The sequence below is a fragment of the Microtus oregoni genome, unplaced genomic scaffold, assembly GCF_018167655.1.
Source record: "Microtus oregoni isolate MIOR12 unplaced genomic scaffold, Mior012 000035F_ref0000213, whole genome shotgun sequence".
Taxonomy (NCBI): domain Eukaryota; kingdom Metazoa; phylum Chordata; class Mammalia; order Rodentia; family Cricetidae; genus Microtus; species Microtus oregoni.
In genome coordinates, this window is record NW_024543094.1 from 25,119,770 (window position 1) to 25,139,833 (window position 20,064).

Here is a 20,064-nt window from a genome sequence, read left to right on the forward strand (position 1 = left end):
GAGATTTTGCTTGCCAATTTTTCAAGGTAACAGTGTGCTGACATATTTCGTGCTCACTCATTCCTTCTTTGATCTTACACAATCATTGCTTTAATCCCACCTATACGTTCAAAAATTTAATTATCATATTTCTATACCCGAATTTATTTTGTTAATTAACACTAGAATTTACATATTCCTCTAAAGATTATGTGTATATTAGGTAATACCAAATTTCTCTTAATTTCTTAACATTTTTATGGAATTTTTGAATGGTTCTTTAGTAGGTGCTATGATGTAGCTAAAGCAAAGTCATACTTGTGAGTTTCTGTTTATTACTCATTCTTTCATCTTATAATCATCACATTTTACATCTGGCTACATGTTTAGTAGTTTTTGGTTAAAAAGCAAATATTATGAATTACAGGCTATGTGAATCTCATGAGCATCTTAAATGTACTGTTGTTCTCTTAAGGGGTTAACACTTCATCCATCCTCCTCCAGAGTGTGCAGCTGTTAACATCTCTGCAATGTTTATGTGGCATTCCAGAATTGTTTACTGAGCCATTTGGTGGTCAGCCAAGGCTTCAGGCAGAGACAAACTCATCTGCTCTGCACGTCACTGTCTTCTAGGAATTTCCTTATTTATCTCCATGTTCTCAGTTTCAGACTCTGTTTTCTGAAACATCCAGAAGGCATTCATTTATGCCCCGTTTTTGTCTCTGTTACAAGCACTGGCAATTATCACAGCAGCTGTTGATATAATAGAGCCAGAGTCAGCAATTCAGTAAAACCCAGCCCATAGGCTGTCTAGCCCACTACCTGACTTTTGGAAATATTTCCTGTAACACAGTGTATACTGGCCCCTCATTTGTATATTGTCTACAGTTACTTTTGCCTGAAAAAGGAAAAATAAGAATAAGATCCTGCATAGAGTGAAATATAAACCTTGTTCTTTCACAGCAAAATCCCCAACCTCTGAAATAGAATGCTATTGAACTTTTTTCTATGTTTTTCCTCTAAAAGTGTAATTCCATAGTCCCGTAGAGGCAGAAACAATGTTTTAGTTGGTAGCAGCAATCACTGTACCAACAGTAAGATGAAGTCCTTGTTTCAGACCAAAAGAAAATGTTGCATTTTAGTCTTTGATTCAAATTAAGTTAAACACAGTTTACTTGAAAGAAGACAGTTCAGTAAATTTTCAATTTTATCTTATGCTGCTTTTCATGTTTGGCTTGAAAGATAAAGAATTACTATTTTTGGTAATAGAACTCAGTACTGCTTTTTGAAAAATAAATATTCTAAACACGTCTTGTGTGCGTGTTTTCTCAAGGAGTAATGTCTAGGTGGCTCTGTGGCCTTGCTACAGTGCCCCCCCCCCCCGCCCATGTACCTGTACACCTGTGGAACCAGGAAAGCAGACTCCTATTTTCTTTCCATCCTGGAATGGCTTTGATAAATGCTCCATCAGTAACAGAGTAGAGGGCATAAATGGGTACATTTTCACTTCCTGGCTTTGACTCCTCCCAGTTCCCACACACATCAAATATTTAATTAGTGCTTCACTGAAATTTTCATCGACATTTTACCAGCTTTGACATCTGGATGTCTGCCCAATATGTGTCTATGCTATGCCATGTTTCCTTGGAGAAGAATTTTTCCCCCCAAGATTTTTGGTTAACTGTTTATTTCTGATGGGTAATAAAGATTTGTGATTGTGAGGGCTGTCAAGTATTTCCTTGGGTAAGGTTGGGTGCTATGTTTGTTTTGTTTCTGATTGCTGCAATAAAACACCCTGGCAAGAGCAGCTCATGGGAGGATAGACTTATTAGTCTCCCAGTTCCAGGTTATATACCAACATGGCAAGAAAGTCACTACAGCAGGCACTGGGTAAATCTAGTCTCATCCCTTCAATAATCAAGAGCAGACAATAGTGTTTAAATGTATTCACGTGTGTTGGTGTTCAGGTCACTTAGGCTTTTGTGTTCGATACAGGAGCCAGCCTGTGATGCAGTACTGCCCACATTAAAGGTGGAACTCTCATTTCAATTAACCCAAGACAATCCCTCACAGGCAGGCTTACTGCTCAGCCTAATCTAGGTGATTCCTCATTCAGACTCTCGAGATGGTGTCAAACTGATGACTTAAACTGACTCTGGCAGCTATTTATATCAGTGTGACATGAGTAAGAGGAATTGTTGAAAGCAGGAATCTCAATTGAGAAATTTCCCCTCACTAGATTAACCGTGACAAGGCTATGACATTTTCTTGGATGATAATTGATGGGGGTACAGGATTCACAGTGATCTTAGGTGCACACTAAGCTAATAAGTAAATGGGCACAACAAGCTGCGAAGAATAAGATAGGAGCAGCTCTCCTCTATTGCCTCTGCATCAACTCTTGCCTCAAGTTCCTGTCCATTTGAGTTTGTGCCATGACTTCCCTCAACTGTGTTGTGGAACTGTAAGATTCAATAACAGCCCCCCACACCAAGTGGCTTTAGGTCATTGTGTTTTCTTATAGCAATAGAAACTCTAAGACAGTAGCCAGCAGCACAATTCTTCCTCTGTTAATACACACACACACACACACACACACACACACACACACACACACACACGATGGGGGGGGGAGAGAGAGAGAGAGAGAGAGAGAGAGAGAGAGAGAGAGAACAGAAAGACACAGAGAGAGATCACTTTAAGCTGTAGCTTTCCACCCCTTGTCCCAAAGTCTCATTTTTATCTTGCAAGGTAGGGGTGGTGTAGCACCCAACTTTAAAGGAACCATGGGCATTAAAAATTCCAACACTTTAAAGTTTTAATTCTCTCAACTCTGACCTCCTATAAGCTTCAAAAAATAGAATAGAAAAAACATTACCCTTTCTTTCTTTCTTTCTTTCTTCCTTTCTTCCTTTCTTCCTTTCTTCCTTCTTTCCCTTTCTTTCTTTCTTTTTTAACATTCCCATTTCAAAATGGAAGAACCAAGGCATTTTGAAGGATAATGACACAAAATTTGAGTCAGTAACTATCAGGTAAAACCCTAAATCCTACACCTTCATGTCCTATATTTGGGGTTTGTAATAGTATCAGCTGAGCTCAGAAGGCCTTCCTTTTCTGTGACAATTTCTGTCTTAGTTGCACTTCCTGTTGCTAATTTCACTTCCTGATAGTTACTGGTTCTATTTTGGTATCATTATCCTTTGCAATGCCTTGCTTCTTCCATTTTAAAATGGAGATGTTTTCTCTGTCCTGTTTTTGAAGTTAAGAAAATTTGAACTGTTAAAGAGTTGGAATTTTTAATATCAATGGATCTTTTAAACTTGAATACTACGCCACACTTATGTTATAATATAAAAGCGAGACTTTAGGGATAAAGGGTGGAAAGAAAAGCTTAAAGCAGTTCTCTCTCTCTCTCTCTCTCTCTCTCTGTGTGTGTGTGTGTGTGTGTGTGTATGTTGATAAAGACTTGTGATGGTTAGTGTCTTTGTCTACCTCCCATTGCTGTGATCAGCAAACGGCACATGCATGTTCAGAACCAAGGTCTCGTGCCATCACATCAGGCAGCACTGTCTAGAAACCCAATGGATTTTTAAAATTAATTTTTAGTCAATACACATTCACAAACCTTTTACTGTTGTCAATATCCCACCATCTATGGAGCCATAACCCCCAACTTTAGAGGCTGGGCATTTGAAAACATTTAACTGCCTTTAAAAAAGGTTTGTAATCATAATAACAATTCCATTTTACACTTAGGAAAGATGATTTTAGGTGATATTTGAAGACGAGGTGGAAGATGTCAATAATGGAAGTAGGTAAACCAATTACGCTGAATATTCTACTGGCCAAAGAATCTCAAAAATCTGACTTAGAGTGATAGCAATAAATTAAAGAAGAATGGTCATTTCAAGCCTTATCTTAATAGTAACACTAAGTTTCACAGAAGACTTAAGAAACTTTTAGATTATTCTATGACAAATTGTATAAAGCTAAACCATACTAAAGAGTTGTTTAAATAAAAGTTTATATATTAAATAAGTCACATATAATCCATTTTTTGATAAACATGGGTAGTAAAACATAAGGTATATTTTTTGGTTGTTTCATTGCTTCTTTTGTTTACCTTAATGTATATAACTACACTTTATTCTTGGTAGTGATGATATACTGGGGTTTTAAGCATATAAGTATTAATACTGGAAATATTTTTCGCTGAGATAAAGTTCAGACAAATTCATATAACAGTCTTGCCTCTTGAAAACTACCTTAATCCATACTTTTGTGTATTGGTCAGCTTTCCATCACTATAATAGAGTGTTTGTTAAACAATTTAAAAGAAGAGACTATTGTGATGTATGGTAAAAATGACTTTATGCATGATAGTCAAAGGGGAGAGGCATGGCAGGGAGCACATAAATGGTCACAGTAGACAAGTGTTCTTCATCCTACTATAGTCAGGAAGCAAGAGACCCAAGGCCATCAACAAAATCTATCCCTCCATTCTATCCTCCTGGTAGCATTCCTCCTTCAGCTCATCCCTACTTCTAAAAGTTCCATCACCAGTCCATTAAGCTGTAATCCACAATTGAATTATTCCACTGATGAGACTAGAGCCTTCAGAATCCCATCACCTCTCAGAAATTCTACTTCTGAACATAGGTGCCTCATGGACCATATCTTCAATACATCAAGTTTACCCTATCACCCCTGGAAGACAGAATACAAAGTTGCTTACTTCATTAGCAGAAACTTGACAGAAACAGAAACATGGGTTACCGCTGCTATGCCACCTATCTAAGTGGGAAAGGTAGTGTGAGGTATTACACTTATTGATTTCTAGTTCTTATTAAGATTGCAAAGAGAGTTACCTATTGTATAAAATGCAGAGCCTATGTTCAGACAAGTTAAACAGCCTGTTCAAAGTTGTGTACCTTGTGAAAGGTGAGGCCAGAGGCCAAACCCCGTCAAGTCTTTTGCAGGCAATTCTATTTCCAATTCCTTGGACAACCACTGGCATGTCTGGAAAGACTGAACACTCAGTGAATATGTGAACTGAGTCAATAAATCTGTCTTCCTTTTCATCTACCCACTGTTAGTCCTTCTTTTCTAAAACAAAAGATGATAAAACTCACAATGAAAATGGTTTTAATAAACAGGAAGCTTAATTTCTATAGTATAAAGTAATTCTACCTGAGGTAGGAAGGAGCAAGTAAATAAATACTTTTTAAAGAGAATTTGTCTTCAAACTGTAAAGAATCTTTACATTCTGCTTCAAACCACTGTATAATAAACTAGTCTGTCTTTTGTATTTTTATATCTCTTTATTGAATTTTTAAAGATAAAACCATAGACTTTATCTTTTATGAGCAAAGAACATTGTTATATAATTATTTCCACCATTTCTTTTACACCTGGATATGTGAAAGAAAAACATATAAGGCTATTAAATATGGTTATTTATATAAGGTTATGAAATAAGATTAATAAATTATTAACCTTGTTTAAATAAATACTATTATTTTTTTAAAAAAGTAATAAATAATTCCATAAGGTTATTAAATATGTGGGCATGAAACTTAACTAAAAAAGAGGGGATTAGTTTGAACCCAAATCTTTCCAGACCTGTGAGTTGTGCTCCAGGCCAGTTTGCTGCTATCCATGGCCTGTGTATTTGTGTGTTCTTGTTTTGTTCTTCCCTTCATTGCCCTCATTGTTTTAGGCCTACATCTTACCCAACTGAAGATACTTTCTAAAAACAGATCAGAATATTTGTTATATCATTATATAAAAATAAAACCAATCTTACTCTTCAAGAATTGGTCAGTTTGCTTTTCACAATAATTCATATTCATGTATCAATAGATAATACAAAACCCATGAATTCAGAATGTGAACAGAGGACTATTCCAGGTGAAGGTTATAGAACTTAACTCTGTCATAAAACATTATACTAATAGAAAATAATTATATAACTATAAAATATGGACATTGTCAAAGTATGTTATATTTTATGAATTTTTCTCTTTCTGTATATGATGAACATTTTCCTAGAAATACCACAGATGGTTGGTACCTGTATGCTGACAGTTCAAATGGGAAGTTTGGTGACCTGGCTGACATCTTCACTCCTGTCATCTCACTCATGGGACCGAGGTGTACTTTGGTGTTCTGGACGTATATGAATGGTGCCACAGTAGGTTCTCTCCAGGTACTATATAGTCAATATTGTTTTTGGAAATTTCTCTATAAAAATACTTGCATCATAACTTATATTGTCTTTAAAACAAGTTTAAACTTCATTAGCATTGTAGTGCTATGCTATAGAAAAAGCTCTTCCAGAACTGGACACTTGTGGGTGAAATGGGATTTCCTTTTTCTGCAGCATATGACTATTTTCTTTCCTGAGGTTGAGGTTCTTGTGAGGTATTATTTATACTGGAGCATCCATGGTGATTTCAGTGTCAATGTTGAGAGTATGACATAATTAAGTGGCATGCTATGTATGGTTTGGCAGTGCTATAGTCTGAGGTCTTGTGTGAGATTATAGCAATGCTGCATTTTTCAATAGGTATCTTTCAACTTGTTTCTTTAAGAGAAAAATACCTAACATATTAACTTCAGTAAACCTTTCACAATTTTTATTTACAACTAACTTCATTTTGCCCATCAGTTAGAGACCTTATTTTTGTTAATTGCACACTGCATCTCTTACAATAAGTCTTTTTTAAGTATTATTTTTATTACTTAGTAATGTCCATAGAGAGCATTAACACAAGCCAAAGACATGATTCATCATTTGCTTGTGGTCATCCAGTCTATCAGCCACACATACGGCAGGATGAATTTGTGATCACAGTGCTTACTGAGGAGAAGTTGGAGCTATGTACAGAATGGTTGTGTGATCTTCACTTAGAAAGACTTATTCACCTTCTCTGAATTTCCAAACTTCCATTCAGAGAAAACTTTATGTATCTGTGCCCGAGTTGATTTTTTTCAGGAAACATGATTTCCTAAATACAAATTTAGAAAAGCATGACATTAATATTTATTTATTACTTTTCATACTAGAATAAGGCTCATGATTAGCTTCTGGAAAGATAGTACAAATTCATATGGAAACTTAGAAGGAAATAAAATGTTTCTTTTCTTTTGTAGTAACACATTTTTATCAATATTTGAGAATTTTGCATTTTGCACCCCAACTCCACTCATTTCCCAGTCTTTCAAATCTGCCTCTACACTTGTCGTGCCCAAAACTAACAAAACAAGACTCTTTGCTCTTTTGTCTTTCCTACCTCTCCCTCAATAAATGTCTTAATGCCAAACACACAATTGTCACCATTCTCTACTACCTTTCACATAAATACTTCCTTATCTTCTGTAGACTTCTATGTTGGAGAAGGGAGCCGCTTGTATGTTCCAAGCTGTTCAGCTAGCTTAGAACCAAAATAATCACACAGAAACTGTATTAATTAAGTCACTGCTTGGCCTTTTAGCTCTAGCTTCTTATTGGCTAACTCTTACATTTTAATTTAACCCATTTCTATTAATCTCTGTATTGCCACGTGGCTGTGGCTTACCAGCTAAGGTTTCCAGCATCTGTCTCAGATGGCAGATCTATGGCTTCCATCTTAACCCTGCCTTCCTCCTCCCATGCTATAGGCCAAGTCAGTTCTTTATGAATTAACCAATAAAAGCAACACATAAACAGAAGGACCTTCCAAACCACTTTGAGGACCTTGTTGTTTTACAAGACTGCAATCAAACCATTTATCAAAATGCCCTCAGGTTGAATATGCTGTGTGTACCTTTTGCTGTGGTTTTATCTCACACCATGTTACACCATTGCGTGCTGTTAGTTTATCATTATGGGCTTTGTTTCTTTTGTCTACTTTTTATTAAAGAGTATTTTTGTTTTGATACTCAAGGTATTGCAAAGTCTAAATCTGACTCAATTTTATTCTCCACTCTTTGCCTCTAGTAGTTTTTATTTTTGCCTCAATTAATGGTACTCTGACTGCCTGAGGATGATTTAACTCCATTACTTATCTACATTTCTAGTTTCTTTTTCTGTTCTAAATCAGAACATGTCAAGTCCCTTTTTCTCAACTTACTATTTTGTACTAGTACTAAATACATGATAACCTTTTTTCCAATAGTCATTGTATTATTTTATATTATATTTGTTCTGAGTATTATTGTCTCACACTTTTGGTTCTAGAATTTGCCTAGAAAATATTAAACTTTTCCCCTAAAAGTTGTATAAGCATATCTTTCTTTAAAATGCTCTTCTTAAGAATTTTTATAATGAAAAATTACAAAGTTATCTTTGTAAGTCTCACCTTTTTATGTCAGATTGGTCTTCTAACCGACATTGTTTGATGATGTATTTGTGTGCATGTATTTAGTAATGTATTTGTTTAATATTCTAAAACTGCCTTTAGATTGTTTACAATCTTATGAAGTTGTGATTTACACTTATTTGACATTAGTACTAAAACTGCTTTTTGGGGCTGTGTCAACACTCAGCAGACAAAATTTATACCATGGAAGCAGAAGGAATTGACTTCAGACACCGAGAGGTCATGTAGAATGCCCAAAGCAATTCTCCTGTAACACTAGCTTTGGGGTTGACAAGTAAATCCGGTTAAATCCATAGACTTGGGGTTCAGTAAGAAACCCTGTCTAAAATAAAAATCAGACAAACAAAGGTGGAGAAGAAACACAGACTCCACAGGCATGAATACTCACATGTACACACACACACACACACACAAATTTCTTTTAGTCAAAAATTTTACTTATTGCTTTCATTAGTAGCATGGGCATTATCAACTTATTATATTCTGTGGCATTAATTAATAAATAACAAATGGTATTATACATGTTCCTTATATATGTGCATTAACTATTTTGTTATTAGTATATCACCTTACATAAGTTCCCTTGTTGCTAATCCCGTGAAACATGTGACTTTCATACACAGGGCTTCTTCCTGTGCATTCTTCTAACATGCTCCAGAAATGGATTATTTATTTATAATTATGCTTCTTGATTTTACTGTGTTGAATTAGATACTCACAGACCAAGAATTTCATACTATTTTTTCTAGTACTATTTTGCTCTGATAATTCTTGTTGTGTAAAATAAATTTATGTGAATTTAATCTTAAAAGCACAATACCTTTAAATGTTAATTTAAATTATACTTTTATGTAATATTATCTTTGTGTGTATGGTGTGTGAGTGCAAAAGTATGTGTGTGGACATCAAAGAACAACTTTCAGGACGTGGCTCTCTCCTTCTACTCTGGACAGTGGTGATGGAAATGTTGTTGTAATTCTTGTAGGATGAGCACTTTTTCCTTTTTAATCATCTCACAAGCCTATTTATTTTTTAAAAGATAAAAGCTTCATAAATTCAATCTAAATATATGTTCAGTTGCATAAATAAAATAAAAAAACAATAATGATATAAAATGAAGTATCTTGACAATGAGGACTACTGAGAACTCAAGAACAATGGCAATGGGTTTTTGATCCTACTGCACATACTGGCTTTGTGGGAGCCTAGGCAGTTTGGATGCTCACCTTACTAGACCTGGATGGAGGTGGGTGGTCCTTGGACTTCCCACAGGGCAGGGAACCCTGATTGCTCTTTGGGCTGATGAGGGAAGGGGAGTTGATTGGGGGAGGGGAGGGAAATGGGAGGCGGTGGGGGGGAGGAAGCAGAAATCTTTAAGAAATAAATAAATAAATTTTAAAAAATGAAGTATCTTAGTTATTTTAACAGAGGAATTGTGCAACTGCTCCTAATGATATCTATCTTATTGTGTGGGAGGCCACAAACTCAGTGACCTAGAAGGTCCTGATAGGATTACCCTCAAGAATTTCACTCCTTCCAAATACCAATAATAAACCAACCCATCTCCCATGGACGTTTAGGAGACAGTAAAGTACAAACTATAGCAAATACAATATGCCTTTGTTTATTTCAAGACCTTCGGGCAGGGAGCTCATATGGTGTGGTTAGTGTTTGCACATATCACTCATCTACACTGTTGTGATGGGCACGAATTATGACACACCTGTCTGCTAAAAGCAATTGGCCAGAGAAGCTATTCTCAAAAGAATGTTCTACTAAGTAATTTAATACTTTTCCTTTCAATCATCTGTATATTACTTAATATATAAAATGTCAGCTGCTGTTGCTGCACTGCCACATCTTTCATAAAGCTAGTAGAGTTGAATTCCTAATGAAATGGTGCCTGGACACCTTAGCTTGATTGACAGATACTCACGCACACCTTTAGAACATCATCCCACAGAGCTTGTGAGATGCCCCTGGGGCATGGTGCTATCCTATCACAGTAGAAAACAAAGGTATCTAAGGAAAAATGCCTTAGATTTTCTCTCAGGGACTACATGTAGGAATTAAAAGCCTAAATCCAACATGTCTAAAGTTTAAATATTTAAAAACCTATTACTTGATTAATCTCTGCAGGTGCTCATCAAAAAAGGCAATGTTATCTCCAAAGTGTGGACTCAGAGTGGACAGCAAGGGCCACAGTGGAAGAAAGTGGAAGTGTTCTTGGGCACACACTCACACGCAGAGGTTTGTAACCTAAGCAATTTTTGAAGATAGAACTTAGTTAATTTTTGTCTTGAATACTAATTTCTTTCTTTCTTTCTTTCTTTCTTTCTTTCTTTCTTTCTTTCTTTCTTTCTCTTATTATCCTCATCTCTTTTCATTCCCAATTTGATATGTTGTGTGAATACAGAACATGTAACGTTCCATATGGCATTTTCCGTACAGAATTTACCATTTTAGAAAGCCATAACTTTTCCCAATTAGACAACTACACTTCTAGGTACATATAACGAGAGTGATAAAAGTCCTTTACTCCCAGCGAGCTTCTCATATTGAAAGACCACCTCCTCCATTTCGGAGATTTGACTCTCAGACATTGTAATACAGGTTTTGTAAATGTAGCTGCAAAAGTCATCTTTGAATTTTTTTTTAATGATTGAGCTTCTTATACTGAATAGATTTATATAATTAAAATGTGTTGGAGTATATGATGGTGTGTATGTCTTTATTTTATTATGTATAAAATAGCACATACAGAATAACCAAAGAAAATTTCAAGTAGTATGAATATTACAATTTTAAAAATGAATATCACAAAGTGATAAGATATTTGGTATTTTTTCCATTTTGAGGGACTTAATAAGAATCGGGATATCTGTAATTTAGATGGGGATTGAGTATTTTTTTATTTTTTGAAATAAAATAATATATAATTTTTATTTGTACGTATTTATTTTTTATTCATTTTACATACAGCCACAGTTCTCCCTTCTTCCCATCTTCTCACTCCCGCCCTCCCTCCAACCCACCCCCATCCTCTCCTCAGAAAGGGTAAGGCTTCCCAAGGGGAGGAAACAACGTCTGGCACATTAAGTTGAGACAGGACCAACACCCCCAGTCCTAATCCCCTAACCCAACCACCATCACTTCAAAATACTAGATGTAAAGCAAAGGATAGCCAGACCACAATCCACAGCTCCAGAGAAGGTAGGTAACAAAGAAGACCCTAACAGAGACCCATGGATCACCCTGGGAAGGGAAAATAAATGAGATCTTCTGAAAAACATATATTTTTAGGATATTGTACTTTCATTTCAAAGTCCATTCATTATAAAAATGTAATGGCATGAAATAAAACCACTCTTAAATTTACTTTTATGCCATTTTCATGCAAATAGGTACTTAGACAGTTAAATAAACAAACCAGAGAAATTGATAATTATCAGTTTATAATGAGGTAAAATAACATATTTTTACATTTCCAAAAATACTCACAGTTAAGTATGGCTGACTTTCTTTTAGAGCGTGTAAACAAACAGTTACATAAAAAACAGCTAAACTAAAAATAAAATATTTAAGATCTGGATCATTTGCTTTTTTTGAGTTCCTACAAATCAGTGTGTATTAAGACCCAAGAACAAGGTAGAATGGCGTGCCCATGATTTTCCTTAAAATCCCTTGCCTAACATCATCTGGCTCATCCATGCTTGACTTCACACACCTCAGCTCATTACTGAAAGCGTAGGTATTTAATCTTTAGTTCCCAGGATTACACTACACTGACGCAAGTATTTGTTTTAGCATTTCTAAGTTTTCTTTCCCAATTGTAAATCGAGTTCCTCCTACTTTGTCTCGTCCCACTGTTTCTCATTTGGACAGCTTTTACAGATAAAACTATATTACATATTAGAAGAGGAAACCAAACAATGGCTTTTAAAATAAATAGAGTAAGATGCTCATACCATATGTAAGAAACTGTTTTCTTCTTAGTTTTAATTATGTGGAGTTGAATTTCATGAATTTGAAAATACTCAAGTAAGAAGATCATAATTAAAAATTCCATTTGTTCTCTTGTTTGTATGCACAAGTAAGCTTGCTGGTTGTGAATACGCAGCAGATATCTCTATGGCTCTTTTTCTGATAGATCAGCCTCTTTCAGCAAAGGGAGATCTACATGATATATATGTATAAGGGCTTGAACTACACTGTCCCAGTTTCAGGAATGCCATGCAGAAAAAAATGCCATATATTTCTTGCTCTATATTTGAGTATCTAGATTCCTTATTATGCATTCAGAGATAGTGTAGTATGTGGGTAAAATGTTCAACCTGAAGAAATAATTGTTTGAGAATAAATTAATGACTTTGCATATTATAAGACATCATTAGAAGGAGGCTAGATATTCAACTTCTATGGACGCTCAATGGAGACAAAAAAATCTCAGTGAGAATATTTAAATGGATTTGCTTCTGTCAGATATAGATTTCCAGATCATGTAGCAAATTCCTTAACAGTTCTATGCATATTGAATATTAATATGGAGAAATTATTTTCAAAATTATATTAAGTGATATTTCAGCATGTGGACACACTTATGAATTTTGCTTTTTAAGATTCAAATATACACATATTGAAATTTGGCTAAAAAGTCTGTTCATATTGATAGACTCTTAAAAGTATGGATAACATGTAAACACTTGCTTTTTCTTATGACTTATCCATCCTTTCTGTAACAAAGTATTGAGCATCTGCTGTGCAAAAATACATTGAGAAGGCACAGTGATGAGCATACATATTGCTCGTGATTCTTCATTCCCATGATTCCTTTCTCTTTAGACTCAGAAAGATCAGAGTTTTTAACTCATGACTTATACTGTGAAGAAACACTGAGAAGTCTGCATAGTCTTACTTGAGAAAACCCTATATTTTAACACAAGTTTTGTTATGATAACCAGGGCCATCATACACAGACACCCACACAGACACCCACACACCTCTGTATGTACTAAGGACTTTGCCACGTATTTAAAATATCTACTCATTTATCCTTTTCAGCCATTCAATCCTATGAAAAATATAATGGGTACATCTTCAGTCTATAGATACACAAAAGTAACTGGGTTCTCTCTCTCTCTCTCTCTCTCTCTCTCTCTCTCTCTCTCTCTGTGTGTGTGTGTGTGTGTGTGCGTGTGTGTGTCTAAGAAAGAAGCAGTCTTGTTTTGGATTCGAGAGTCAGCACAGGGAGTAGAAGTGGGTTCATGACTTCTGCCTGGAGTCTATAGTCTATATGCTAACCATACATCTCTTAGGTGGTACTGTTGCTTTTCTCATATTCCCAGAATTGAGTATAGTACAGACTTTCATGATGTTTAGTCTTTCTGACCTCTGTCACTTTCATTTGGGCGTATTTGTTATGAAAGTCAATCTAGATGTTCTTGTTGCCATGTTTGTTTGTGCTCTGGACTTCTTGACAGCCTAATGCTAATTGGCTCCTTTTGTTCATTTTGTCTTTTTAGATTGTCTTTAGGGCAAAACGTGGTATCAGTTACATAGGAGATGTGGCAGTCGATGATGTTTCCTTTCGAGATTGCTCCCCATTACTTAACACAAACAGAAAGTGTGCTGCTGACGAATTCACGTGTGCTTCCAAGCACTGCATTCTAAAGGACAGGCTGTGTGACTTTGTGAATGACTGTGCAGATAACTCAGACGAGGCTGTGTTCATCTGTGGTAAGTGAAGGTGTTTCTCAGGTTCCCACTTGAAACCCAAATTTCAGTTGATCTTAGTGGCAGGTGCAGTCGTAGTGATTTAACTATTTAAGTGGTCTCCTTTCTCCCTCTAAGTACTTAACTTTGAACACTATGGAAAACTAACGAATGGCCTTTTTTTGCACAAAGGTATAAGCAATTGGAGTTAAATTGGAAAGTAGGTGGGGGAACAGTTATTTACCATATGAAACAATGTATTTGGAAAACAGACGAAACTCCCATCAAAATCAATTTATGTAGATTGGAAAGTATGTGCGTTTTGATTTTAAAAGGCTGACATCTATTTACATAAATAAGATGTGATGTGTCAATAAATAAAACAAAATAATGCTATGGAAATGTATTAAGATGGCAAAGTGTTCTAATGTGGTTGATACAGATTGACACTGTAGAGCTATTCTTTGGGTTCACCTCAAACTAGACAGCACCTATTAAAAAGTCCTTAGCTAAATGGGCCATATGTGCTTATTCAGGTAACCCTCTAACATTGTGTGGCGTAATCCAAGGCTGCTTTGTTTCACTATAAATGAGGTAAATACAGATTGTCAAAATGAAGGTTGATAGATCATTCTACTGTTACATTATAACATTTTGAGCTAGAATGTTATAATTAGGTATTATCTGCATCTTGAAACCAAATCTGTACTTTCAATAACAATGTTAATATCAGAACTGATATTTGTATAGAACATTTAATGTTTAAAGCCTTTATTTACTCATTTCCATCTGATCTTTATTTAACCCTTAGAAAACAGTGAAAGAAATATTATTAGTGATTATTATAGGTGAAGCTACCAACAAGACTGGTTTATGTTTCATCATAATAGATACAAATGGTATTAAATTGGTCCTGGTACCTGAGTACTTTGATTTATGACCCATTGCTCATATATTAAATATATATCATATATATATCATATATTAAAAACTTATTCTTTCAGAGAAGTTGTTGAGATGAAATATTGCCTGATTTATAGAGTATGTGTCACCAAATATAAGGACCTGAGTTTGGATCCCAGCATAAAATCCTGGTACTGTGTGATAACACAGCACTGGAGGGTGGAGGCAAATGATCCTTGTAGCTCACTGATCAGCCAGCCTAACCTGATAGTAAACCCCAGGTTCAATGAGAAACCCCTTATTAAAAAAAATATGGTGAGGTATGATTGACTTTCAGACTCTTTATTCTTGCACACATGTGTAGGAAACTTTTGTACATTGTAAAAATCCACATAAACGTATATACACTTTGCAATTCATACATATAGGTATAAAATAGTTATTGATATAGTTTTGTTTATGACACAAATATTTGTTACTTGAACATGTATAAATGTGTATAAACCAAGTAAAAAAATAGGTAATTATAAAATGCTGTATTTACTAATATATAACTATTAGTATTTATATTTACCTTTGAATATTTTCTGCCAAATTTCAGTTAAAAATTTGCATTAAATGATTACCTTGTTGCTTTAGTGGCATTTTCATTTGAATAACAGGCTAATTTCAAGTTATTATTTAAATAATACAGATATGTTTTTGATAACCAATTGTAATGTAGCCTTTGTTATTTGAAAAGTTATAATTTAATGTATTTTTCAGTGCTCAAAACATCAATTTACTACAGAGTAAATTTTTCTTAATGGCATTTTTGCTAAAATATGATTGATATTTTGGGATTTTGGTACTTATGAAATTCAGTAATGTACTATGAGACATATGTTGGAAACTTTCTCTCTTAAACATTCTTTTTTATGAAGCAGCCATGAGGGGGTAACCCTTTCTAACAGGTCTCATTTCCTTCCTTTCCCTATTTTCTTCTCCTATATTATCCTCTCTTCTCCCCAACCTCTTTCGTCATCCCTCTGTCTCTCTCTCCATCCCCCCTCCCTCCTTCCCTTCCACACTTATAACAGCTGAGATTTCCTGCTTTTGACCTGTTTGCTCTCTTGAGATACAGTTTCATGGAGCCAAACTGTCGTTAAAGTCACTATTTATCTGAGACTGGCTTTGAACTTGTGATCTTCCTACCTTCACCTCCTAAGTGCTGGGATTATAGGCAGGCTATACTGTGCGTGCTTTTCAGAACATGTTCTATGGTGATCACATTACTAAATGCCTTGAATTTTTTTTGGTCCAGTGCATGTCAGAAAATAGAAGTTAAATTTATTCCAGAGACTGCATAGGAAAGAGGAAAATGTTTTCAACTCCTTAGTACAAAGGGTCAACAAAAAGTTAAAATGATCCTCCAAATAAGCCATATTTAACCTGGTTCTAATTACAGAAACAGAATCCTTTCTTCCATAGCCTTCTTTCTTCTATTATACAGTTTAAGCATTATAATGTATTCCCAGTCTGCTGGTCTTAAATGTTATGTTTTAATTACAGAGTAGCTAGAACCTGCTGAGGGAATTATGAGTGCTCTTATCCTACATATGCTATAAACTTTGATGTTCTAATTAGATCTGGAAGAATAGGAAGAAACAATTAAAAGAGTCACCATAGCAACTGACTTCAGAACTTTAGCTGGCAAGATTTTAAGGCTTTGGGCTTAAAAGTCTACTTACAAATAACATAAAGAATGGTAAAGTCAGCTCTGGGAAAGCAGTATTTTGGAGTAAAAAGTAATAAATTATAATACAAACTTATCTATTGTTTAATTTGATGTAAATTAATATGAACTATTAAATCTTAACCTATTAGAAAATGAAAATCACTTGTTAATTTAGAATTAAATAATTTCTCTAAAATATTGAAAATACTCTCCCAAACTAATTAGTTTATCTAAAATCTTCAAATACTTCATTTAATATAGTTGATAAAAAGTTTACTAAGGAAAATAATTATAATTTAAGTTCCTTGTAATTTTATTGTATTTAATCATTCACTTCAGAAAGAGGATTGCTGAGATTGTTGGTAGTCCAGGCTGTCATCAAACTCAGGATCCTCAGCCTCAAGTACCACGAAAGCTCTGGGATTTTAGGCATGAAACACCATACTGGACTTTCTCTTAATATTTGAGTTGGAAATTTTTCAATGGTATATAACACATAGTATAGCAGGCATTATCAAATCCTTAAATTCTGCCAATGGAAGGTAAATGTGTAACTCAATTAAGCAGCTTTATATTTCTTTTCATTTTAAACATGCAGAGAATATGCAAATTAAACACAATGGAAATTACATAAACATTAAACCAATTTCAAGACTTTAGTTATACATTAATTAACATTAATATTAATAGGCTGGACTCAATTAGTAGATAGAAAAATTCCCACTGAATAAGATTCAAATAATATTTTAATAACTTATACCCTTCCCTCAGAAAAACACAATAAAATTAGAAATTATTCCCAGATACAGAGACATAAAACAATTCATAGTAAGACTTATGGGCCTTGTTAAGGTGATACTCAGGTAATTAAAAAAAATTGTAAAGTTTTTCGTAACTCAGCTAAAATACCAAAAAAACCAGTGTACATTGGAGTTTATAAACAATTTCATAAATTTTATGGATCAATTATATGTCAGTCAGCATATGAGCTTTGTGAGACTACACAAAATTTTTTTCAGCAGTGTACATCACATATTTCTGTTAAATAGCAAATATTTTCTCTGTGTAGGCAGGTAGATGCACAGAACATACAGAAACATACATAAAGGCTCACACAAGTATGTGTTATGTATGTAAATAGTATGGCAGGGATAAGCCTCCACAAGAATGGATATAAGCAAATCTTTAAGCATAGGATGGACTTGTTTTTATTTAAAATGTATCTGTGTTCGAGTGGAATTGACTGTGGTCCCAAATGAATAATAATGCTGACCATGGTTTTTTTTTGAAACCCTTTTCCATGAAATAATTTTATTATTCACCTATTGGGTTTTTATTCATCTCTTTGTTTGTTTTTTCTTGGCATTCATTAAAGGATCTGTATAATTTCTTCAATTTTTTTGGCTATCTTTACCTCGATTTCTTTAAAGCAGCATTTCATTTAATCTCTAAGGACCTCCGTCATCAACATAGAGTTGGCTTTAAGATCATTTTCTTGTTCTTCTGCTGTGTTGGAATATTCAGGGCATCTGGATTTGGATTGATTATAGGTGTAGGTGCCAAATTTTAGGTTTGTCTTTGTTGGATGAATGTTTCTTCTTCCTTGGTTTCTTTTCATCTCTGGTCTTCGGCCATGGCCTGTGGTTGAAAAGAGGGTCACAATCCATGTTTGGGGCTTGACTACTGATGGCCTGGAAGGCTTTTGGTTCATTAGGGGCTTACTGCCCACGTTCAAGGTTGAAGTTTTAGCGAAGTATGCGCATGGCCTTTGTCCTGGTCAATGGTCCTCTGGGGTTTAGATGCCAACCTGGCTTCTGTTGGGGTAGGAGCCTTCTGCCTGCTTTCAGGGAGTTGGCCTGGTCTTTGTGGTTCAGAAGTGGTCTGGCCACTGGGGATCAGAATTCTGACCTTGTCTCTGATAGGTCGGAAGTTTCTGCCAGAGGTGTGGGCTGGGATACAATGATGAGGCAAGGAGGAGCAGTTGGAGTTATAGTGTATGAATGAAGTTAGGGTGGTGGGCAGTCTTTCCTGTGGTTCAAGACATTGGCCTGGCCCAGGTAGTGTGGGAGGTTTCCATAGAGGTGTGGGCTGGGCTATGTGTTTTTTTTTTTAAAGCAAAACTTTACTGTGATGATGATCATATTTCACTGAAAATCTTGAGATCACTGACCTTGGTTCTCGATTACTGGATTTTTCTGTTCTTCTTGCAAACTTATGATCAATTTGACAGAAATGATGAAACATTTCATTGGGGATTTCATTGAATGTGAAGATAAAACTAGTTATGTTTTGACATTGTGGTAACATTCAGTATTCTTATCTAAGATTATGTAAAATAACCCCTGTGTTTAGTTTTGTTTTATCAGTCATATATTTTGTAGCTTTCGTCATATACCCTCACATATTAGTATTTTGTTATGTTACTATTTTAAAACTCTAGTTGATTCCTGCTAATGTATAAGAAAGAAACTGATGTGTTTATATTAACCTTAATCTTACAACCTTGTTGCAATTCCTTATTAGCTTCATGACGCTATTGGTATTTATTTTTTTAGATTTCTTCTACATAGTCTATTATGTCATACATCATAAAGACAAATTTATATATTAGTTTACTTTTACTTACTTTTCTAGTTTCATTACCCAATTACACCCTGTCTAGCCTTCAAAGGGAAAGAGAGTCTTGTTTCTGATGTCTGAATTAGACCACACAGCTTTTTCTCATTAATTGTACTATCTGTAGTAGTCTGTTGATGTAGTTTATATAAAGTTGAGGAAGTTTCCATTTATATGTAATTTGCTGAGAGTTTTAGGGTGTACGTTGCAAAATGCTTTTTCTCTATCTGTTTTAAAAGACTTTCCCTCTTCAGCCTATTGTGATGAACTGTATTGCATGGCTATTGAGTGCTGAATCAGGTTTACAAACACATAAGTGATATCATTTAGTTATGAGGTAGAGTTATTTTTTTAAATAGTGTTGTATTGGGCATGTTAATGATTATACTGAGGATTTTTTGCATCCTTGTTGTCAAAAAAGTTGTGGAGAACTTTCCTAATTTTGTAGGGTTCTGTCTTCTTCTTAGTATTTTCTTGATAAGTAAACTTTTGAGTGCTTGTTAGTTTTGGCAAAATTGATTATTACATTCTTGTAGTAGGAACTGCGGGCTGTGTTCCTGCCACCCCAGCTCCTGGTCGCCTGGCTAACTTATGCCCCGAAATAACAACACACAAACTGTATTCTTTTAAACACTGCTTGGCCCATTATATCTAGCCTCTTCTCGGCTAACTCTCGCACCTGGACTAGCCCATTTCTAATAATGTGTTTAGCACCCCAAGGTGCGCTTACCAGGAAGATTCTAGTCTACCTCCATCCTGGGTTGGAGCTTCATC

At 35.0% G+C, this 20,064-nt stretch overlaps 1 protein-coding gene across 1 annotated transcript in view; it reads left to right on the forward strand.

Moving 5' to 3' along the window:
• Malrd1 (MAM and LDL receptor class A domain containing 1) overlaps positions 1 to 20,064 on the forward strand; it is a 616,720-nt gene that overhangs the window by 239,930 nt on the left and 356,726 nt on the right. Inside the window, exons 21-23 of the mRNA XM_041630809.1 lie at positions 6,031 to 6,187; positions 10,482 to 10,592; positions 13,865 to 14,078. Coding sequence (XP_041486743.1) covers positions 6,031 to 6,187; positions 10,482 to 10,592; positions 13,865 to 14,078 — 482 coding nt within the window. The remainder of the gene's footprint in view (positions 1 to 6,030; positions 6,188 to 10,481; positions 10,593 to 13,864; positions 14,079 to 20,064) is intronic.